The sequence below is a fragment of the Pavona decussata genome, unplaced genomic scaffold (genome assembly GCF_977016875.1).
Source record: "Pavona decussata unplaced genomic scaffold, jaPavDecu1.1 SCAFFOLD_50, whole genome shotgun sequence".
Taxonomy (NCBI): domain Eukaryota; kingdom Metazoa; phylum Cnidaria; class Anthozoa; order Scleractinia; family Agariciidae; genus Pavona; species Pavona decussata.
The window spans coordinates 8110-31905 of record NW_028145472.1 but is presented as its reverse complement, the minus strand read 5'-3'; the positions used below and the strand labels follow the sequence as shown (position 1 = coordinate 31905).

General features: G+C 39.5%; 1 protein-coding gene and 1 long non-coding RNA gene across 5 annotated transcripts; one reads left to right on the top strand and one right to left on the bottom strand.

Moving 5' to 3' along the window:
• Positions 1-390: 390 nt before the first annotated feature.
• On the bottom strand, positions 391-21335 carry LOC146481332 (uncharacterized). Of its 4 annotated transcripts, XR_014864459.1 has the most exons (6): positions 21149-21335; positions 19541-19607; positions 17480-17535; positions 17201-17276; positions 15767-15842; positions 14926-15234 (listed from the first exon to the last, which is right to left on the bottom strand). It is a non-coding gene; the product is annotated as an uncharacterized LOC146481332 (long non-coding RNA). The 4 variants fall into 4 exon arrangements; XR_014864461.1 differs by lacking the exons at positions 15767-15842; positions 17480-17535 and adding an exon at positions 391-725 and having other exon boundaries at positions 15159-15234; XR_014864460.1 differs by lacking the exons at positions 14926-15234; positions 15767-15842 and adding an exon at positions 15935-16558.
• On the top strand, positions 6964-12127 carry LOC146481333 (spondin-1-like). The gene is made up of 3 exons (XM_085108398.1): positions 6964-7565; positions 10195-10467; positions 10971-12127. Exons 1-3 carry the CDS (start codon positions 7082-7084, stop codon positions 11102-11104), a joined length of 891 nt encoding a protein of 296 aa, XP_084964524.1. The 5' UTR covers positions 6964-7081; the 3' UTR covers positions 11105-12127.
• Positions 21336-23796: the final 2461 nt, after the last annotated feature.

Genomic DNA, 23796 nt, shown 5'->3' with positions numbered 1-23796 from the left:
CAACTTTTGAACCCGATTTCAATTTTATGATCGACTGCGGATTACCTTGGATTCTCTTAGCCATTGGGTATGTTGGAACTTCCGCAATAATTGCGTCATTAATGATATTTACTGAATAAACGATCAAAATCTTTGCCTTAGTCTGTCTTCTATTCCCTGAATGCGAAATCTTTTAATCCCCTTTAAGCCATAGAAACGTCACGAAGTAATCACACTTCTTTGGAAGACAAGAGACACCTCATTCTCGTTGTTTCTGTGGTTTATGGCCATGTTCTCTGAGCCATACCGTAGCGTGGTAAATGTGGGGGGACGGGGGAGGGGAAGTGGAAGCTTGAGTATATAAAAAGCAGTTTAAACATGTTTTTTTTAATATAACAAGAGTTGGGCATCGTAGGACAAATTCATTTAAATAACCATGACATTTTTCAAACATTTAACGGAAGAAATTGACAGTCATGTCAACGAATAGCCTCTGTTTGTGATGCAAACAACAAAATCATTAGCTGACTGCACTGAGTAGTGCTTTATTTGAAATAAATCGCTAACTTCATGCGGACTTTTGATAGCACTCCAAGGTCCTTGAAAATAGAAACTGCTTTCCTCTCCAGATCATTGCTCCATCGCTTAACATTTCACTTTCCTTTTTCATGACATAGAACCACCACGACCATGAAAGCGACAGCTCCAATCAAACAGGATTCCTGAAAGCACACCTTTATTGACCCCTGTGAAAATGAAAATTTTAATTTTCAATCAGCGAGATATAAAGAATAATACTTGGGCGCGCGTAGATATGGGATTTCTCTTCGAGCGTTTAACTCAATAGCTCACGAGTGAAATGTATCGTTGACGAGTGAGAAGTATCGTTGAAACGATCTAAAATGCGTCGAAATTCTACAAAAGCAGGAAAGTTCCGTTTCTGTAAAACTGTACATTATTATCTAATTGAAAATTATTTTCATATCTCGTTCTATCCTCGGTTGTCTTTTGTGCACTTTCAGATTTCAGGGATCCAAGAAAGGTTGAATTCCGATATCTTTGTCTATGTACCCACCTCCTCCTCAATCTGTTCATAATGGGCAACGCCGGACAGAATAATTTATTGACAACCGCGTTTGCAAATGGTGATAGTAAAATACTTCAAGCATGTCCTAGTTAGAATCTATTTCTTTTGATGCCAGTCTATACAATACAGACTCATCTAGCCAGTGGAGCAATGAACAGAGGTTTCAATAAAACTTGATACAATTGATTCGATGCTTCTCATCTGGATTATAAACTATTGAAAAATTCTTGTAGCTTTGTCGTGCTCGGGAGTCAACCAATTTAAAGACAATAAATGCATTTTGGGAGAACAGTGATGTTTCTGTAAAGGCTCCTAAGTGGTAGCCAGCACAATAACAAGCAGTTAAATCTACCCACTACTTGGCTGCTAATAAAACCGCTGCAGTATACACTTATGTAGTTTAGTTGTCTTTGAACAATTCACATGTGCTTGTTAACACCAAAGAGGTACCCGTCAGGTCAGAAACTTTTTCCTTTTTCTTCTTAATGTAGGCAAGCTATTTCAAAAATGGGGCGGGGGTGTGGGTAGGGGGCATTTCTTTCTGATTTGCTCAAAAAAAGGTACACCGAGTTTTAGATGTTCTACAGTAAAATCGTACTGTCTATTTACACCCTGTCTTGTTTAGTCTTGACATCTGTGTCATTTTCTGGTCCAATTTCTGAGTGTGATATCTGGAATGGAGGGTTGTTGTGTAAATCTTCACTCATTTCACTCAAATTAAGCTGCCATGTCAAAGTTCTTGTGTTGTCTCATCCTTCATCTCTTAGTTAGAGTCACTATAGATAGCAGACTTAAGAAGCTCCTCATTGAGGATTGAAACATTTCAATTACTAAACTGCTAGTCCACTTCAGGTCATATAGTTACCTGGCGATCTTCTGTCGGTGTCTTTTGGCATGATCTATCTTAATAATTCCAACAAATCACATGTTGTTTGTTGTGGATGGCATCTCACAAACTTATTATCGATTAATGAATATTGCTCACCAAATTCTATGAATGAATAGGGTCTCTTTGCTCTTTGAACTTCTTGAATTTGAAATGTTATTACAAACTCACTCTGAAGCTTCTCAAGAAACAAAAAACCAAAACAGCGGGATAGGAAACAAACTCCAACAGCCTTTACAAAGTTAAAACATGGAAAGAAACAACATAAACCAAAAACTTCCATTTACAACTCAATAGACTCACATTGCTTCCAGGCTACCTCCCTCATCCCCATCTAAAAGATGGAAGCATTGTACTGAACCTGTTCACCCATAAGAGTGAGTAGCATCTAATTTCTCTTTACAATATCTCCCCTGAATTACAGAATAATGTCATGAGAATCAAGGAAATAATCACTAACTAAATGAGCTCTTGATTGCAAAACAATTTCTCCTCATCAGCACCTCAGGAAATATTTTGAGAACAGTATGGAGAATATACATTGTGATCTTAGGATGTAAAGGGTTAATTTAGTTCCACACTGTTACTCTGAAGCTGGGTCGGCTGTACATAAATAGTCAGGTGCAGGCAACCTAATGTAAAGATTACCATAAAATAGCAAGCAATCTGACTTAAACATAGTTTCTATACTGACAATATTTTCAGGAGTGCCTCTGTCATATTTTTAGGTAAAAAAAAGGGCAGAAAAAGAGTGATTTTGGGGAAAAATTCTACCTTACACTCATGTGCCACAAAATTAAGTTTGGCAAATGAAAACAGAACGTAGTTGGTCTATAAAATTATTAGGGATAAGACGAACACTGACTATTCAACTGGTTTTGCACATGTAATTATTCTGATAATGAGCAATTGATCATACAACTCACAATTTTCCTCGTCTTAACCTTGGCGACATGTTCTCGTCTGATCTACGTGTCTTCATCTCGCCTGGTAGCGGCAATCCATTTCGATCTCAATAAATCATTCGAAGGAAAGTTAAAGAAAGATAAATTCTCACCAATTTTATTTCGTTTGTCGTTACTACAGAAATGAACGCAGCAATGATAATGGGCCATGCTTGCTTAAAATCGTCACTCAAAACACTTTAATGTAACACAACCCCGTCCAGCCTCGATTTGGTGCCTCACGCAATCCAAGATGGGGCTGCGTGATAAAGAGCTTATCATTTTGCATTTTATTTTCGTCAAACAAGATGCCTGTTATACTGGCATAACGCGTGATGCCGGGGCTGATTCATTTATTCCAACTGTATGCTTCGCCGATTTATAAAACTATCCTTGCTAATGGAATAGTTTGAGTCACGACGATCGCGTTACGTTGCTTCCCTTGTGTTACGCGACTCAGACTATCAGCGGAAATTCGTGAAATTCCATTACGATAACCTAAGCTTCTCAATGACCTCTTTTCAGTCTCGCGTGTTTGATCTAAGACTGTCAAACAAAGCACGATTCCTTCGCTAAGAACTCACCAATTTCCACCGTTTTACGTGTCGGGTGCTTCTTAGAAGTTATTCTTTCGATTTACGGCTTCAAAATGGTGAAATTTCCGTTTGAAAACGGCACACTTGAGTCCACAACATGTTAAGACAATATGCGCGACAATTTAATCTGTCTTTAATAAATAGATCAAATGATGCATTGACGTCACACAGGTAGGGGTGAGTGGGTCCCCTCCCTCGCGATATAAGCGACAAGAATGGATTTTGATTGGCGGGCTGTTGTTGAAGACAATCAGAAGAATACATCCCGAGTAGGAGAGGGGAGAGTTTAATGAACAAGATGCCTGCTACACTGGCATTACGCGTGATGCTGGGGCTGATTCATTTATTCCAACTGTATGCTTCGCCGATTGATAAATCTATCCTTGCTAATGGAATAGTTTGAGTCACGACGGTCGCGTTACGTTGTTTCCCTTGTGTTACGCTACTCAGGGTTTCAAGGGGAATTGCGGGAATTCCATTGCGATAACGTAAGCTTCTCAATGGCCTTTTTTCAGTCTCGCGTCGTGGTCTAAGACTGTCAAACAAAGCACGATTCCTTCGCCAGGAATTTACCAATTTCCACCGTTTTAAGGTATCAGCCACCCTTCAGGACAGTCCGCGCGCGGATCGCTGCCATATTTGAGGTTTCAACGTTTTCAAATAGATATGCTTGAGAGCTTTCTTTTAAAAAAAAAATCAGAAGAAAATATTATTTCTGTCGAAAGATATCGAGGGTAAAAGATTTTTTCTCGTTAATTATATTAATTGATCGTTGACAAAATTTGTCATACCCGTGTCACATATCAATTAACTTGTCTGTGAACTAGTAACGTGATACCGAGTGCGTGACGTGCTTCGACACAACACGTGCGAATTGTCTTCGTGTTGTTTATAGCCTTTAGTATTCTCCGTGGACATTTAGCGTTTGCTTCGGTGAAAATGCCGCCAAAAAAAAGAAAAGGTCGTGTCCGTTTCCGTCATCGAAACCGAGAGCGAAAAAGAAATCGAAGAGCGAGTTTGACAAACAATGGGCCGCAAAATTGGCAGAGAGCGACAAAGGCTCAGTTTATCGGCAAGAGAAGTGGCTCGAGGAGTTGGATATTCAGAAAAGCGAAAATGCTACAGTTGCTGCGTGTGCGAGCCGCCTCAAAATCCAGCTAGAAGAGCCAGAAGAAGAAAGCCAATTAAGCTCAACGACCCCATCTGCTGATGGAACGTGGAAAACAATAAGCGGTCGAGCTATCGCATTGAGTGAAAAGCTGCTTGAGAAACTGGACGAGTCTGTATCTTGTCGATTTTGCCAGGGAAGAGTCCAAGTCATGGAAGATGCAGCGACTAAGCATGGACTTGGTTCTACCCAGAGAATCCAGTGCGAGAATAAAAGCTGTCCGTCGCACAAGACAAATTCTGTTTTTAATTCTTCCGAGAAGAGCAGAGCGTTTGAAATAGACCGGGCGTCAGTTCTTGGCCTTCGAGCAATCGGCGGTTTCACTTTCGTTCGTGTTGATTTCGCACTGGTTTTCGGCATCTTTACCAACCTAGCCAACATTTCAAGAAATAAACACAATATATTTTTATTGCTACATGAAAACCGTATTGTTGTTTGTAAATTAAACGATTACTATGCATTTGCGTTCACTTACTTCAACAAATTTTGTCTTTTGTCCACACGCGGTGTAATTGAACTGACTGGAAGCAAAATAATTTATATTTCCCGCTGCCTTCCGCGAAAGTTTTGTTCCTGTTACATGTTACCTGTCAAAGTCCTATTGTTAGAGAAAATTGATCCCTCTCTGATATCAATCAGAATAAACATTTAGGTGTTATAATCTCATTCCAGGTAGGATGCCGTCAAAAATGTATATTCCATTTTATCTCCGAACGCAAATTTTGCCGATCGGCTCGTACATTTTGAACTCCAATTCGGCAGCCTTTCAATCAATTTCGCTAAAATTTGGCCAGAGTGATGCCATATATCTCTTCTACAAAACCGTGTCTGCGAATTTTAATACTCCTTTTGATTTTAAAGCTAGAGCTTTTTTTCCACAGGGAGTGTTGACTTATTGCCTTCCCCAACTTCATTTGCTAATAAAAGAGAAACAAACGCACTTGTCAAAAATCTGAGACACGGTTTTTTAGTGGAACGTGTTGAGAAGAGAATGCGGTGTTAATTGTTTTCTTCCGTTTATTTCCGGCGGGAGTGGAACATGATTTATAGAGACGTGTACTTTTACACAAAGCGTTCCAATTTCGAAACACATTTAAGTAAATAGTTTTTGTTAGTTCAAATCCATAATCTGGAATTATTAAGCTTTTAAAAAATATATGGTTTATAGGGGTTTTTATAAAAACAACTAACGCTACAGCGATCCGCGCGCGGACGGTCCTGAAGGGTGGCTGATACCTTAAATGTCGGGTGCTTCTTAGAAGTTATTCTTTCGATTCACCGCTTCAAAATGGTGAAATTTCCGTTTGAAAACGGCACACTTGAGTCCAGAACATGTTAACAATATGGTGCCAAATTTAATCTGTTTTTAATAAATAGATCAAATGATGCGTTGACGTCACACAGGTAGGGGTTAGTGGGTCCCCTCCCTCGCGATGTAAGCGACAAGAATGGATTTTGATTTGCCTGTTTCTGTTGAAGACAATCAGTACAATACACCCCGAGTAGGAGAGGGGTGAGTTTAATGAATAAATTAATGTACCGATTTGTAGTTACGAGGAAGAAAAAAAAAAAAAACAAGATGCCTGCTACACTGGCATCACGCGTGATGCTGGGGCTGATTCATTTATTCCAACTGTATGCTTCGCCGATTGATAAATCTATCCTTGCTAATATGGAATAGTTTGAGTCACGACGATCGCGTTACGTTGTTTCCCTTGTATAACGTGACCCAGACTTTCACTGGAAATTTTTGAAATTCCATTACGGTAACATAAGCTTCTCAATGACCTCTTTTCAGTCTCGCGTCGTGGTCTAAGACTGTCAAACAAAGCACGATTCCTTCGCCAGGAACTCACCAATTTCCACCGTTTTAAATGTCGGGTGCTTCTTAGAAGTTATTCTTTCGATTCACCGCTTCAAAATGGTGAAATTTCCGTTTGAAAACGGCACACTAGAGTCCAGAACATGTTATAAACAATATGGCGCCCCAATTTAATGCAATTTTAATGAAGAAATCAAATGATGCGTCACACAGGTAAGGGTGAGTGGGTCCCCTCCCTCGCGATATAAGCGACAAAAAATGATTTTGATTGGCCTTCTTTTGTTGAAGACAATCAGGACAATACATCCTGAGTAGGAGAGGGGATAAATTAATGAATAAATTAAGATACACATTTGTAGCTACGAGGAAGAAAAAAAAAAACGGAAAAAAAAAAAAAAGAAATCGACCCGTTTTTAGACACGGTATGCCCCTTCAGGGCATCCCGCGTAACAACTGCGGTATGGCTTCCTCGTGAACATCACGTGGGCAAAGTCCGGAGTCCTGTTGACTTAGTGCTGGGCTCGTTTAAGTTTACTTCCTTGTTTGACGCTTAGTTGTGTTTGCAACTGTAAATTGTTGTCCTATAGTGTATACCAAAGATGATTTCGGCAAAGGTTTCCTTTGTGGTAATTCTGCTAGTGTGGTTCTCTGTCTCTTCTAATTGTCAATGTCCAGCGCGAGACTGTGATGTCACGTCTTGGACATTCTGGAGTCGGTGCACTTCAGACCAATGTGGGCAGTTGGGAGCTCGAAGTCGATCAAGAATGATAGTAACAAGGCCTACTTGTGGTGGAAGAGAATGCCCTGACAACCTTTTCGAAACTCGTCAGTGCTATGGGGGAAGTCCAGTTGACTGTGAACTGAGCGAGTGGACAAGTTGGAGCTCTTGCACAACTCCTTGTGGCGCATCGGGAACGCAATCTAGCTCTCGTCACCGAGTTCTTACTGAGAAGTGTGGCGGTACATGTTCGTCTTCTCTCTCAAGAACAAGATCCTGCTTACGGACCAGTTGTTTCAATGGGGGAAGTATACAAAATGGAGCATGTCGCTGTCGAGATGGGTTTACCGGAAATTGTTGCCAAGGTAACTTGCTAAAGAGAAAAGAAAAGCTCCTCTACAAACACACACACAAGCACATCTTAATTTTGGAAGCTTATTTTGAACAGAAAATTTAAGGACCAATGTTTTACTTTGATATGCGTATTTCGAAAAATATTTTGGACCCAAAATGGAGAACAGAGACGGTCAAAACAGAACAATGTTTAAGACAGGTCAATCGGGAACAACTTGGCCGTCTTTGCTTGAATCTGCACTTTAATATCAAGGTTTCTGAGCTTTCTCTCCATCGAAACGTTTGAGTGCACTCCCACAGATATGTACCACCGTGATGATCAGTTCGATTCTTATGCACACACGAGTAGCACTTGGGTAAAAATTGGTGACTTTCATGTAGACTTCACCATCTCCTAATGTTGTGAGATTAAAAAGTTCTCTTTTGAATGAAGAACCGAGCTTTCAAAAGAGAGTGACGGCATCTGTTAAAATGAATCGTGTACTTGCGTTACAAAATTTCGACGTTTGTTTTCATTACTTGTTTTCATTACGAATGTCACTGTAGTAAATGATAAGATTTGCTGACGGAAAGTGTGCTTCATTAACTTTTCATTTCTGAGACACAATAAGTTATTTTAACTGGAAAGTGCGTCTTTCTTGGAAAGGATGCTTCATGTGTGCATAACTGGCTAGAGGTTCCACGTGAAATAAACAAACGAATAAACCATGCATTCCAAAGGAAAAGTACCCAATAAGGTTATATTAACAAATCTATTTCCTAACAAGTTGGAGATAACACAAAAATGAGTTTATTATTCCGTTTACATTAAAGGAAAACATTTGAAATTGCAAAATGTAAGACCCAGTTTGTAAAAATCCAAAGAAAATGTAGGCTTTGTTGGACGTGCTGCATATCACACAAACGACATAAATATAAACTTAATCGCATTGATTGATACGACTCAGACACTGCTGAAGGTTTTTCTTTCTCATTGCTAATAATATCTTTTTTGGTTTGACCTCACTTCAGCAGTAGAAGTAAAATAAACAGAGCCTGTTTATGATTAAAAAAGCGCCAAAACACTCTTTTTGTAACCACTGCTCATGTCACTCGATGGCAAATGTTTTCCATCCCGTTGCACCATTGCGCGCTGTCTGAACATTTTGACTACTGAGCAGAGAGTATTCGATTCGAAGGAGACATATTGCGTGCAAATTAAGATACTTATTTCAACGCTGATCAAATTTTGAGGGTCACATTAAAAAATCCGGGGCAATTCCTTAATGATGAATTAGAGTTTTGGCTACATTTTCATTATAGAGGTGCTACTGGTATGGCTCGTTGTGATTTCTAACTGTGCTCTTTGGCAAAGACGCCGCCGTTTTCGGTCCTTGAGTATGAAAGCGAGACTGCGATACCAGCCTTGAAAAAATGCGCCAACGCGTGCGGTTTTCCAAAACGTGCTTCCAAGAAGTGTCTATGGCAAACTGTCTTTGGCATTTTTGAGGAGACTTCTCGTTTTCGTTTAATTTATTTCACTAAATGGTCTTGTAACTCATTGGTAAAGAGATTTCGATTAATGTGGAATAGTGAAGTCTATAGTCAGACTGTGAAGTAAACCACGACCTTAGGACATCATAACTCGGAAAAGGGCTAAAAAAAATTTGGCTTTCTATTTGTGGTATTTCGGTTACCAATCTTATCTCTTTCACTCAAAGGAAGCAGAAGAGTTATATTTGGCTGTATTTCCAAATAATTCCTCTCAATAATAGCTGCGTAACGTTCCCTGCTGACTGACCGTCGATGAACGCGACCACGTTTGTCATCCTATCCGCAAGACGACTTTCGCCTAGCTTAATGACGGACCTTTTTCAGGCGAACGGAGGCAAGCACGAAGCGAAAACGAGAGGCGAGACACGTGAGAAGGGAGCAACCCGAAAAAAAAAAAACGCTCCTCCCCTCGCTCACGCCTCGCTTTTGCCTCCGTTCACCTGGAAAATGAAAAAAAATAGTAGGCCTGTTCTGCAGGCTATGACATTTAATTATCGTAAAAAAGTTTCCAACCTTGTCTTGAGCGGAAATGTTACTTGTTTCCTTTCTCGTGACGTCGTGCAGCGAATAGAATTTTATTACATATATAATAACGATCATGCTCCTTTCAATGGATAACATCTTTGCTTATATCTCTGCCTCTTGTATTTTACGGAAATTATTTGAAAAACCGGCGTGCACGAGGCCTTCCAAGCGGGTTTTGATGTCGCCTTGTCATTCGTTTACCAACACTCCTTTCGCCTATTTGGTTAGGGAGATACTATCATATACATACACAATTTGATTTAAGTCGAACTCGTTATAAGATTTATCTCTCTAACTTTGATGATGACATCCACTCAGAGGTTGTTGAAACGTCAGTCATTACAACCGACAACAGTCCTTCTCAGGAGCACCCTCGCCCGGACCATAGGACTACACGATGGCATGCTAACCCCGGATTCAAACCATTTACTTCTTGTGTAATAACTAAAATAATTTAACACAACTTTGGTAAAGCCTTTTTTTAAATTTTTTTTTTTTATTTTTACAAAAAGTACTGTAGAGCACCCTTGTTTTCACACCATGTTTTCTTCTAATTGCAGCTTTTTTTAATGTCATTTGTAGAGGAAATATGTAATGGCCCTTCGCCAGCAGTTGACTGTCAACTTAGTTCCTGGTCAGAGTGGAGCCATTGTACGACAGATTGTGGTGTAGGAGGATTACAGACTAGAACTCGTCAGCGGACAATTTACGAGAGGTGCGGAGGTTCATGTTATGGAGGGTCACACTTAAAGATGGAACGATCCTGCCCTCGCAAGACTTGCTTTAATGGAGGAAGCTTAATGGGTGGAGCGTGTAGTTGCAAGGAGGGATATACTGGTTATTGCTGCGAGAAAAGTAATTATAGACAAAAAAAGGCATAATTATGTTGAAGTTAAAAGAAGCACGTTTCCTATAAAGGCTTAGAATGATAGAAACTGTCACAGGGGTTGCCTAATAATCCATGCATTTATGATGATAAAGATAAGGTAGTGAAAACCGAAAAGAAAAAACAACTGTAACACTGAATTTAACTTTTTTACTAAGTGGGTCTTAATAAGGTAGGTGTGACGGTTGTCAAAACACACCTGTAACTTACTTCATGCATTAAAAAATGAGAGAGTTGGGTACAATGAAACGTGTTTGCGATATGTGTTAGCGAATTCTGTGTAATTTATTCAACAACTTCAAGTTTTCAGTTTTGCTCACCTACGTCAGCATTTCAAAGAAAATTCTACAAAGTTTTTTTTTTAAATCTTACATTATTGCTTGAAGCGCAGAATTGGGTCACTAATCATTCAAATGACTTCCTTGGTGATCTTGGTGAATTCATTGCATATCATGTTTCTTTTCCTTTACAGATGCAGATGAAGATGAAGAAACAGACACAGGCTCATTCTCAGTCACCCTTGGCGTGTCGCTGTCTGGTGGTTTTAGCCTCTTCTTCTTTTGCTTGTGCGGTTATTGTTGTTATCGCTGTTTTTGTAAGAACTGAGCCCGGGCCTTTATTTCTTCGACGAAATAAGTAATGAAATGCCACCAAAGACTAAACCAAAATGCATCCGCACTTTAGTGGTAAGCTGGTTAGGGATCTCGATCGGATAATTGTTCGAGTTCGCATGAGGCGTTAATTTATTTTCGCCTTAAATCAATTTAAACCACATAACCTTTTGAGCTGCTTTTTATTGTCGAAGCGTAGCTTTCACGTGGTACTCCGTAATAGTTTTCTTTTAGGATGCTTTGCTCTAAGTTCCAAACCCGTACTTTAATTTATACATTTTTTTTACTTAGAGGGTTTTTCTTTTATATATCATTCATGGAAAATGGTGTCACTTTTACTGCATACAACAATGAATGTATCAGGTGATTCTATTTTTCCGTCGGTTGTTGCCACATTCATAAACATCTTGTGTCAACAAAGTGACAAAGAAAAGTATTTTTGCTTCAGAACTGAGCTACTTGCCCTGGTTTTTCTCTTGGAAGCGCTTATATCCTCGTAGTCTAAAAATGGTGTCACTTTCGAACAGACCATCTTAGTATTGACCCTACGTATACAAAGAAAGTGCTTTAGGAATCTGCTTAGGCCTAAAGAAGTTTCGTATGAATGCACAGTGCTCAATGAGCTCAGTGATAAAAGGCTAGCTAAGAGTTGTTTTATGTTTGTTGGAGGATTGTATTTTTCAGTTATCAGTTAATCGAATGATCTCGAGAGCAATTGGGATCAAACAAACACGAGTAAACTAGGCAAAGATTAAAAAGTATGATAAACGTGGTCATAGTCGAGTGCTTACCTTTTCCAAATTGTGTGAGAATTAATTTGATCTCTTTCTATACAAAATTAATTTCATTTCAACTTTTCAGCCCTCAGTTTCAAGTTGTTTTTGCGCCCAATGACAACTTTATAATTTGTTCGGGAATTAATTTGCGTTCTCTCAGCCATTGAGCTTGCTGCAATTTTCACAAGTACATCATTAATGTAATTAACAAATATACAAAATAAAATTTCTTACTCAAACAACACCGCTGTTGTTCAGAAGAACAGTTTTTTCACTTACAAGATCATGACCAATTCAAATCTAGTGCAAGTCTTTGTCTGAAGATGCAGGGTTTTTTCCTTATTATCACAATTTTAAATGAAAAAAAAATTAATTAAGTGAGAGCGATTTCAAGTGACCAGACCAAGTCGTATCCCTATTTGTTCTGGCCTAAGAGCAGTCTTCCCCACCGTGCCCCTGTACGTAAATACTCGTAAAAATGTCGAAAGCTCTTTAAGGCAAGATGGACTTCGTGTGTTGACCGAAGGTGTGCCAGGCAAATTTTGATTTATTTATAATTACTCCATATGGCGATTATCAACGGCTAATCAAAAATGCTCCCTCCCGTTTTAAGGAGACGGGTGGGAAGGGGGTTGGGTTATTTTCAACTGGAAAATGAAACGAAAAGCAGCTCGACAAACAAGAGTTTGAAAAAAGCTCAAGTCGCTGGGATGACTAAGGAAAAGCTTCTAAAGGGGACGGTTGTTGAATATAGTTTTCAGGAAGTTAGAGCCAGACGACCTAGATTTCGCGAGGTGTAACTGCCTTTACTATAATAAAGAGTGAAGGAAATAACAAGAATGAAAGGATTAACTTAACAAAGTTGAAAGAACAATTCCCTAAATAATCACGAGCTTAATACAACCAGGACACGAAATTTACATATTAAGTGTGAATAATTAAGAAACAAACCGATTGTTATTTCAACCAAAGCAGAGAATAACAAGCAAAATAATATTAGCGTCCATGAATAACATGCCTGGAAAAAATAGAGCACCATCTCTTCCTAAAAAAAACCCAAGACAAAGCAAAAAAAAAAAAAACAGACAGTCAGATGGACAGACAAAAAAAACGAGCTTCCTTTTGATGGCCGAATAGTTTGTGTTGCGTAATCAGCTGTGTAGTTTAAAGTGCTCGTGAAATAAACCTTATACTCCTCAGGCTAGTTGTTATTCAAATGAAACAATCAATAGCAAAGAACCAGTATAATTTCATACGGTAATTCAGCATAATCAAAGAATTCGGTTAATGTAAATTGGCCACCGTAAAGAGTTTCAAAGCCGACGTTTTGAGCATTAGCCCTTTCGTCAGGGTGAAAGACGAAACGTCAGCTTTGAAAACTTCGAAACTCTTTACGGTGGCCAATTTACGATATCAGCTTCTTGATATTACTAAATTACCCTGTTATACTCTCCCACCGACGCAGCACCAAAGTTATAGAAACCCACTCCTTTTATAACTTCATATGATCTGCTTAAGGGTGTGAAATTGAATTTGCTACTTCTACTTTTTACAAACGATTGCTTTATACTGAATCTCTTCTTACCATGATGCTCACAGCAAGATCCGGAGTAACCTTCTTTACAGAAACATTTACCATCCTTCAAACTCCCTCCGTTCAAGCAGCTAATCTGTGGGCAGGATCGTCCTATTGAGAAGTTAGATGTACATGTACCACCACATTGCTCAGAGATTTTCTTATGACGCGAGCGAGTCTGTGTCCCTCATGCGCCACACGCTGTGTTGCAAGTACTCCAATCCGACCAAGCACTTAGTTTGCAACTAACTGGCGCAAATCCGTTGCAATGCCGCGCTTCGTGGAGTTCAGGACACTGTGCTCCTCCACAATTTTTGGAGGATACCACCGTCCTTGATCGATTTTGGGCCCCTTGTTGTCCGCATTTGTCAGCACTACACCCACTCCAAAGTGACCAAAGACTCACTTGACAGTTAAACGGTGTACTGCCGTTACATTGCTGTGTCCCGTGTAGATTAGGACACTGTGCTCCTCCACAAGCTGGTGAGGAGACCACCGTTCTTGATCGACTCTGAGACCCTTGTTGACCACACTGGTTTGTACTGCATAGATTCCATGAAGACCAATGGCCGACCTGGCAATTTCGTGGAGTGTATGATCTACGACACCTTCGAGTCTGGGCGTCAAAAGATGGTGCGAAGGCGAGCGTGGCAACTAGTATCACCACAGCTGTAATTTCCACCGTGGTCATACTTCCGAAATCTTACAGAAACTGGATCAAGACAGGGATTTCATCTAGGAGATACACATCGAACGCCCTATAAAAAAATCTTGACTGACTCGACCTCGGTTAGGCGCAACATGGCAATTTGCAATTGAAATTATATTGATGGGAAAAGGCCAGCATGTTTATGTATTGTTATTGATATCATTAATGCCGGTGTTAAAGACCATTTTTGACCAGTATTCATTGCGCGCGGCGTTGGCTATTGGCGGCCATCAGCTCAAAGTTGACTATATTTTATTCCACAAGCTTCGGGGAAACAATGCAAGCCTCGCTGTCATGAAAACCATGAGAAAAACAAAGACGCACAATACGTAATAGCCAATACCGGGTCTGTAAAATTTAAGAATGGTACCCTTGACGTGCTCTGGTTTTCTTTGATTTGTCGTGGAGATAAAATTGGGTGAAATCCGCTATAATTTTAAATTATTTTATGTAGTCATCGTTGGAAAAGATAATTTGTTCGTCAGAGCTACGGGCTAACCCTCGTTACGTCGCCTTTAAAAACTCTCCTCGATGGTCAAGTTACACAAGGAAATCAGTTATTAAAACAAAAGTGTCTCATCTATACGGGGATTTTATGATAAAATCCCCTGATGTGTGAGTAATCACGAAACAGGCTTGTAGGGTTAAAACTGTGATCTCTGTTATTTTCCCTGTCTCAATACATATCGCGTTCTACTTTTACGTATCGAGCACTGTACTTCGGACAAATCGAAACACGGACTTCATATATATATATATATATATATATGTATGTATGTATGTATGTATGTATGTATGTATGTATGTATGTATGTATGTATGTATGTATGTATGTATGTATGTATGTATGTATGTATGTATGTATGTATGTATGTATGTATGTATGTATGTATGTATGTATGTATGTATGTATATGAGCTGATTTTCCAAAAGGTGGCCACAAACTCAAAGGGCCACTTCTAGCAGTTACCCCTCCCCTAACACCCACCGCTGGCTGGACTTCTGCTTGAGCTACCCCAGAATACACTGGACAGTGAGAGGCTGCCTGACATTGATCTTTCACCCTAAAAGAAACCGACATGTTCTTTAGAGACCACAAAAAGAAGTCTCCTTGACTGGAGGATGGCAATTAAAAAAAATTCAGTTAAGTCAACACAACAAGCCAATTCATACCCACCCCTCCCCCCCTCCAGCGTTGCACTCCTGCCCCCTCTAATGGCATCGGTTCTCAAGGCCAGACCCTGGCCTGTTTGATGGCATAGCAGGTGACGCGGCCCCCCCCCCCCCCCCTCAAATTTATTCCAGCGCAAGGCGTCGAAGTTTCTTGGCTGTTTTCAGCTCACAGGCAGACTTCGTCTTCCTGTGAGCTGAAAACTATAGCCACCTTTTGGAAAATCAGCTCAGATAGCCAGCCCAAATTAGCCGGCTTGATGCAAATGGCCTCTGGCTGGTGTCAATGCAGAGGGAAAGCAGTCAGCTGCAGCAAGGGGTAGCTACTGGAAAAATATTACCCTTTGCTATCTGAGCTGATTTTCCAAAAGGTGGCCACAAACTCAAAGGGCCACTTCTGGCAGTTACCCCTCCCCTAACACCCACCGCTGGCTGGACTTCTGCTTGAGCTACCCCAGAATACACTGGACAGTGAGAGGCTGCTTGACATTGATCTTTCACCCTAAAAGAAACCGACATGTTCTTTAGAGACCACAAAAAGTAGTCTCCTTGACTGGAGGATGGCAATTAAAAAAAATTCAGTTAAGTCAACACAACAAGCCAATTCATACCCACCCCTCCCCCCCTCCACCTTTGCACTCCTGACCCCTCTAATGGCATCGGTTCTCAAGGCCAGACCCTGGCCTGTTTGATGGCATAGCAGGTGACGCGGCCCCCCCTCAAATTTATTCCAGCGCAAGGCGTCGAAGTTTCTTGGCTGTTTTCAGCTCACAGGCAGACTTCGTCTTCCTGTGAGCTGAAAACTATAGCCACCTTTTGGAAAATCAGCTCAGATAGCAAGCCCAAATTAGCCGGCTTGATGCAAATGGCCTCTGGCTGGTGTCAATGCACAGGGAAAGCAGTCAGCTGCAGCAAGGGGTAGCTACTGGAAAAATATTACCCTTTGCTAATTAGCAAGCCCAAATTAGCCGGCTTGATGCAAATGGCCTCTGACTGGTGTCAATGCACAGGGAAAGCAGTCATCTGCAGCAAGGGGTAGCTACTGGAAAAATATTACCCTTTGCTATCTGAGCTGATTTTCCAAAAGGTGGCCACAAACTCATAGGGCCACTTCTAGCAGTTACCCCTCCCCTAACACCCACCGCTGGCTGGACTACTGTTTGAGCTACCCCAGAATACACTGGACAGTGAGAGGCTGCCTGACATTGATCTTTCACCCTAAAAGAAACCGACATGTTCTCTACAGACCACAAAAAGAAGTCTCCTTGACTGGAGGATAGCAATTAAAAAAAATTCAGTTAAGTCAACACAACAAGCCAATTCATACCCACCCCTCCCCCCCTCCAGCTTTGCACTCCTGACCCCTCTAATGGCATCGGTTCTCAAGGCCAGACCCTGGCCTGTTTGATGGCATAGCAGGTGATGCGGCCCCCCCTCAAATTTATTCCAGCGCAAGGCGTCGAAGTTTCTTGGCTGTTTTCAGCTCACAGGCAGACTTTGTCTGCCTGTGAGCTGAAAACTATAGCCACCTTTTGGAAAATCAGCTCAGATAGCCAGCCCAAATTAGCCGGCTTGATGCAAATGGCCTCTGGCTGGTGTCAATGCAGAGGGAAAGCAGTCAGCTGCAGCAAGGGGTAGCTACTGGAAAAATATTATCCTTTGCTAATTAGCAAGCCCAAATTAGCCGGCTTGATGCAAATGGCCTCTGGCTGGTGTCAATGCACAGGGAAAGCAGTCAGCTGCAGCAAGGGGTAGCTACTGGAAAAATATTACCCTTTGCTATCTGAGCTGATTTTCCAAAAGGTGGCCACAAACTCAAAGGGCCACTTCTAGCAGTTACCCCTCCCCTTAAACACCCACCGCTGGCTGGACTTCTGCTTGAGCTACCCCAGAATACACTGGACAGTGAGAGGCTGCCTGACATTGATCTTTCACCCTAAAAGAAACCAACATGTTCTTTAGAAAAAAAAATTCATTCTGGACAACATAACCAGCCATTTTATACCCACCTCTCCCCTGCGCCTTTTTTCATACCTTTTATAAGTCTTAATATCAACGACTAAATGCTCCTGTTTTTTTCGCATACTTTTGTTATTAAAGTACTGGGGAGAAGTTATTAAAATATGAAGAAAAATTCACCTTGAATGATCATATCCTTAATTCCTATGACCTGAGAGGTTTAATAAGCATTGATACTACAAGGAGAAATTTGATGCTGATCAGTGCTACTGGGCTTTAAGGGTTTAGTGGTTAGCCAAAACTGGCCAGCTTGATGGAAATGATTACAGTTGGTGCAATGTTCAGTTTTAACTTAGGTGGTCCGGTAGGGTAGAGATAATGGTAAGATAAAATTTTACTTTTTTAATAGCCTATGCAACTAATGTTGATTTAAACAAGACGTTGGCCCCTTTTCGCACTAAGATGAAAATCTGAGTTAAGCATTTGCAAAAAAATGAAAATTTTGTTATCACCAATATTTTGTTTCCCTGTAATCCTGTTCGCACATAAAGATGGAATTTTTTTTGTGACAGATGTCAATTAGTAACTTGATCAATTTACCATCAATGTTGTGACATGTCTGTCGGTGTCTGTTTTTTTGCAAAATTTGATGACCCAATGACGAATGGATGTCAAGGAACAAAGGATTTTCCTGCCTGACAAAATTTTTAAAGCCTCCAAAGCTTTTTTTTATTTATTTATTTTTTTTAATCAATGCAAGTTTATTCAAAACAAAACATAACTCAAGACAACACTAACATTTCTTACTAATTAAACAATACCATGCATTACTTACAATACCGTAGCATAACTTACAATAACTAAACCTAAATTGCACTACTCACATTTTCAAAATAAAGTCTATGCACAGAGAAAATAAGAAGTTGTGAAAAGAAAATCTACATGCAATCAATTTACTATTAACAATAAAAAAAATGGAGTTTGCACAATGCCTATAACACTAATATTAGAACGACTGCTAACAAAAAAAATACAATACTTAATTATAATACACTTATCATTTATCTTCCTTCCCTGTTATTTATTAAAACTACAAGTTACGTATTATAAATTAATAATGTTACATAAAGAGTATTTAATAAGACATGAATATGAAAATTAAAGAGGACAGATCATTGCCCATTTTTTGTTAAATTTAATAAGGGTGTTGTTCTGAGTACAGATATATATTTTTCTGTTTCAAATTTGATTTTGATCTTTACCTTAAACCCAGTTAAGCTAGGAAGTATTTCAGATCTTCTGCAATCCCACAGATACAATTTAGCTATCAATAGAAAGCAGTTCAGTAAGGGGCATTCTGAAGTAATAATACCTATTAAAACATCTTGCCAACTGAGATGGAAGAATTCTTTTGATAAAGAATAAAAATAAAATTCAAAATCATTCCAAAAAAGTTTCGAGTATACGCAGTCGAAAAGAAGGTGTAACAGGGTTTCCGGTTCAGAATTTACAAAAGGAACATTTATCGTCTGTAATAAATCCTATCTTATATAATTTGGTATAAGTGTATAGTATAGAGTTAAGGACCTTGTATTGAAAGGCCTTAACATAAGGCTCGGAACACACAATATGAGGTAAAAATAACACTTTTTCTAATTGATCTTCGCTTAAATTAAAATCACGTTTCAAACCTAACGAGTGTTTAGAAAATTGTGCTCTTTTGCTTATAATCAGTGTGTATTAGTCTTTTGACTTTTTCCTTAAAATATTAAAAGCGTTGTTATTAATTATCAGGGAAGGTGGCTCTGCCAAAAAGGTGTGATTACAGCCTCCAAAGCTAGTCGACGGAATCTTTGAAGTTAAGTTGCGCTTGCAAAAATTTTAGTGGGTGCAAAAAATTGTTCACACTAGAAATGGGTTCACGTTGACAATTTTTTTTTTTTTTGGCAAATCAAACAAAATTTTGCGTAGTGCGAACAGGCTCTTAAGAATAAATATTGAATCAGGTTCAGAATAAAATAATATACTGTATTGCATGCTTGTGACAGATCAAACTTTCTTTGTATGAAAGAACACCAACATTACATTAGGTTCAGCATATGAATATTTCATTTGTACTGAGGTGTAATATTTACAAACAGAATAAATAGATATAAATTCTTATACTCTGACTGGCTCATTCAAATTTCAGGCATTATTTTACTGTAAGTTATTGCATTGATTGGTTGATCTGAGTTTTACCTGATGTTGAGTTTCCTTCTCTTAAAGCCTGCTTTCACATCAGATTTAAGCTTAGGTTTTAAGCTGTCTGAAAGAATAACACACAGTATATAACTATATAATAAACTAATACATAATGGAAACTCCACATTAAGCTTAACCTCCTGTAAGTGAGCTGTAAGCTGTTAGCTTTGCCAATGATATGTCACCCTGCTATGTCTTGAGCACTTTCCAATTAAATTATTCACACAGCAGGAACCTGAGTCTAACATCAAGGTTCTAACCTCCTGTAATCAAAAACAACCAATTGTGGATTGCCTAGGACTTGAATTCTATATTTTTACCCTTAAGTTAAGCAACCACTTTGACCTGTGATCCAATCTTAATAGTACTACACAGGTAATAATAACTTTTTTGGCATGCCAGTAACTTGCATGTATTCATTTATTATTAATTTATTTTGGAGGGGGCTTCTTTACAGTAAATTCCTGTGTTATTAAAAATTTCATAAAAGGTTGACAAAAAAACCAAACAGTTTGGAGTCAAGGTTTGAGGATTGAGCAAATGAGAGTAAAGACTTTCATGTCATTTAGCAGCTCAATGCTCCGCTGGCACCATATTTATTCTATTATTTTTGTCTTCAGTGCTTGGATCTAATCCAAGCAAAGGTATTTTAAAAGGAGCTGTAGGATTTTCCTATCACTCAGCTAGGAAGATCTTATCTCTTTGAAGATCTTGGTTGACACTAAGGCTAAGTACAACTTTTTGCATGCAAACTGAATACACTAGACAACATATGGCGCTAGGATGATCAGCTTTTTAGGATCTTCTTAGTGCTAGGATCTTTCTTCTTCCATGCATGTCAACAGCCCCTTTCTGTATGCTACGTACTGCGTTTGTAGTGATTGAAATTATAACTAGTGGAAAGTTTAGATTAATTTCTTCCGAAAAGAAAAAATTTTAACACCATTTGACACTCGGCGCTCTCATCAAATTACGCAACAGCTCAATTCAAGTCAACTCAGTAACTTAAATTGAGCGTATTAAATTTGCATTGACATCTGCAAGGAATCCTTGAGCTAAAGCTTAAGATTATCGCTCAAATAGAGTCCTGTAAACGAATTGTCGCCTCGTCGAAAGCGAATAAGCTACACTGGGAAACAGCGTCGACATTAATAATTAAAACAGTCAAAATAACTCAACTTACTCCAGAAGGTGGGCCGCAAACATATCAAATCCTCGCAAACCGCTTTTTAGTCTGACCATCCAGGTTTTCTAACTGTCTTGGGCAAAACCAAGATTGAAAAGCGCTTTATAATAACCTCCCAAAAGTTTCCACCATCTTGGTTTTGCACAAGACAGTTGAACTAATTAAAACGTCGCAGATTTGTTTTCTGTAGCTGTCAACACCTACTCGGAGCTTCGTGGTCACGGACTTTATTGACTTTGCTAGCGCACGTGTTGACCTAAGCTCATAAAATTATTTTTTTCCAAATCAATGAGGATTTGCGGGCCGCATATTATTAAAAACAAACGGCATAATTTCACTTTAATACCAGCAAAACGCGCTTCATAAACTCCGAACTACAGAGGCAGCTGATCGCATGAGTTACTGGATATTTAGCTTACCTTGCACCAGAAAATTATTTGCGCCCAATCGCTGCGTCCTGAATTCGAACCCTTTGCTCCTTCATAGCTCTTGAAGAAGGATCCGACACTAGTGTCCTGGAATTCCTTCAGCCTGGAGAAACTTTCAAACCATTGAACGCATCTTTTCTTTTCAAAACATTTTCTTTCGCTTTCATGACATGGCTGTCAAAGCACACTGACTATCGGTCAGGCCGCGAAATTGTGTACTGTTCGTGTAAAAAAGTGCACCCCCCTGTGTTTGAAATATGCATTTAAGATTTTAACAAAATAAAACAGAGAAGGGGCATCTTGTAAAATCCGACCTGTATAGCATCACGTTAAAATCACTTGTAAAATGTGTAAAATTTAAAAAAATATATATCAAAATTTTGGCTAAAACATGCGCAGTCAAGAAATACCGAAACGCGCTGTATCGTGACAGGGAGAATGCTCTTTCGGTAAGCTGAAGGCCGTACGTGCGTGACGCGCTGACGTATTTCAGCGATCTTTTCTTTTCGATATTTTTCTGGTTTTCCCCGGTTAAATATATTTAAGTGGCCCTGTAGACTAAAACGAGCAAATAGTTCGCTACACTGAAAAGATTCAGACCCATGGCGTCCAACGAAAGCAGGCAAACTGGAGAATGCGCCTACGCTGGCGAAATTGATTTAACCCGTCTGGTGTACCGTTTTGAAAGAGAAAATCCTTGGCAATATTTTCGGGATGGCGTTCCTTTGTCCAGCTCTGTTGAAAGAGGACGAAAAAAAACAAGTGCTAAGATGAAGAAAATATATGTACGCAGGAGTTACAGAGTTCAAGTAAGAAAAAATCGCCCTTACGCGAACCTTGCGAGGTTATCTCTGGTGTGTCCCTGCAGCCAAGGGTGTTTGTTGAAACATGGTGCGGCTCAGGTTCGGCAAGTCATAAGGCAGCAGAGACAAAAAGTGTTCCAGAAAAGTTATAATGAGCAGAATTATATGCTTTCAAAGCTTTTGGAAGTCAACATCTGTTTCAGTGGCAAAAGACGTATCACTTATCGAATACCACCCTTGGGAAAGGTATGCAAAGGTGCCTTTAAAAAGTGTTATGGCATATCAGACAAGAAAGTGGAAATTTTGCTCAAAAAAATGGATGGCGATGGTGTCTCAGTGGAAGCTGACATGCGAGGCAAACATCATAATAAGCCCAGAAACCTTTTACCTGAGGCTAAAAGGGCCGTGATTGATTTTATATTGTCACACAAGGCGAGTGAATAGCATTATCGAAGAGCGCAAACGGCAAAAAGATACTTTGAATCTCACGAGTCAATGCAAAAGATGTGGCTCGAGTTTATTGCTAAAAATCTTAGTTTTAAAACAAAACGCTCTAACAGAAAGAATAGGGGCCCAGTGATAAGCTATTCGACATTTCGGAACATTTTTAACGAGGACTTAAGAGCCCTATTCAGTTTTAGAAGATCTAGGGAAGACACTTGCCAGCTCTGTGACCAACTCAGAAAAAAAATAGAACACACTGAAGCTGAATTAAGAGGCGATATCATTTCCAGGCAAAGTCGTCAAGAATTACAGCAGACTTTAAGGCAATATATAGAGGAACATCAAGAACATAAACAGGAAAGTGAAGCGAGATTCGCTGCGCTCAAATATGACATGCTTATCCTGACGAAACAACAGAGCATTGAAAAGTAGAGACTTGACAAGTAGAAAAAGTAGACAACTTGACAGCACCATTTGTAATAAAAACGTTAACCTGAAAAGTGGTTTCCTAGAAGTTACTTTATTATAGGAAATTAAATCTTCATGAAATTAATGCGGTTTTTAAAATTCGCGTTAATTAAGGTCGCGTTAATTTTGTTTACGTTAATTTCCACATCAATTTCCGCGACCTTAATTTCCGTTATTTTCGCCCCAAATTCTCGTTACATTCCCGAACGACTGGCATTGCTTTATCCGGGTGGAGATCTGCCGGTATCATGAACAGATTCCTACGCGGCTTAACCCCTACGTTAAGCGACAATTTTACGAACATTAATTTTGCATTTCGGATAGAGTTAAAATAAATTTGTTCGTGTTGTCTCAACAAATTCCGTATTTTTCTGTAATTCGCGTTAATTTCCATCATTTTGAAATTTTATCAGCTCTTTCATGTTAATCTCCTTTATCGGGAAATTTTCCTTCAATTTCCGTTAATTTAAGTCGCGCTAATTTCGAGAAACTTTATTAACACGAAATGATTTCCTATAATAAGAAAAAATACGTAGGAGTCTTGGTTCATAATAAACTTTGGTATCTAAAAACATATTTATTTAATGGTAACTTTACATTTCGTCGGGCGCAAAGCGAGCAACGACTAAATAGTACAGGTGTGCCGGTCCAGCAGTACGCGCCGTCTGGTGGAAAACGCTAGTGCGAGATTCTTATTCTAATCAGGAATTCTCGAATGCAGGAACTTGTGAATTTTTTGAATTGTAAACGTGCTACTCTGGGTCCCAACAATGGGGACATTTCTGGGGCGGAATTAATGGTGTGGGTAGGAAGAAGAAGAGGGGAAAGTGCTTGGTCCCAACTGATAAAGACAGCAAATGTGCCTGTGGTCGTGACGAAAAGCTATAAGAAATCATGTTATTATTGAAGTCGTACAGTGGAAAA

Bases quoted from the DNA above. Each gene is read 5' to 3' on its own strand.
- LOC146481333 (XM_085108398.1), top strand. From the start codon at position 7,082: ATGATTTCGGCAAAGGTTTCCTTTGTGGTAATTCTGCTAGTGTGGTTC. The intron at 7,566-10,194 runs GTAACTTGCTAA...TGTCATTTGTAG, and splicing joins TACCGGAAATTGTTGCCAAG to AGGAAATATGTAATGGCCCT. The intron at 10,468-10,970 runs GTAATTATAGAC...TTTCCTTTACAG, and splicing joins TGGTTATTGCTGCGAGAAAA to ATGCAGATGAAGATGAAGAA.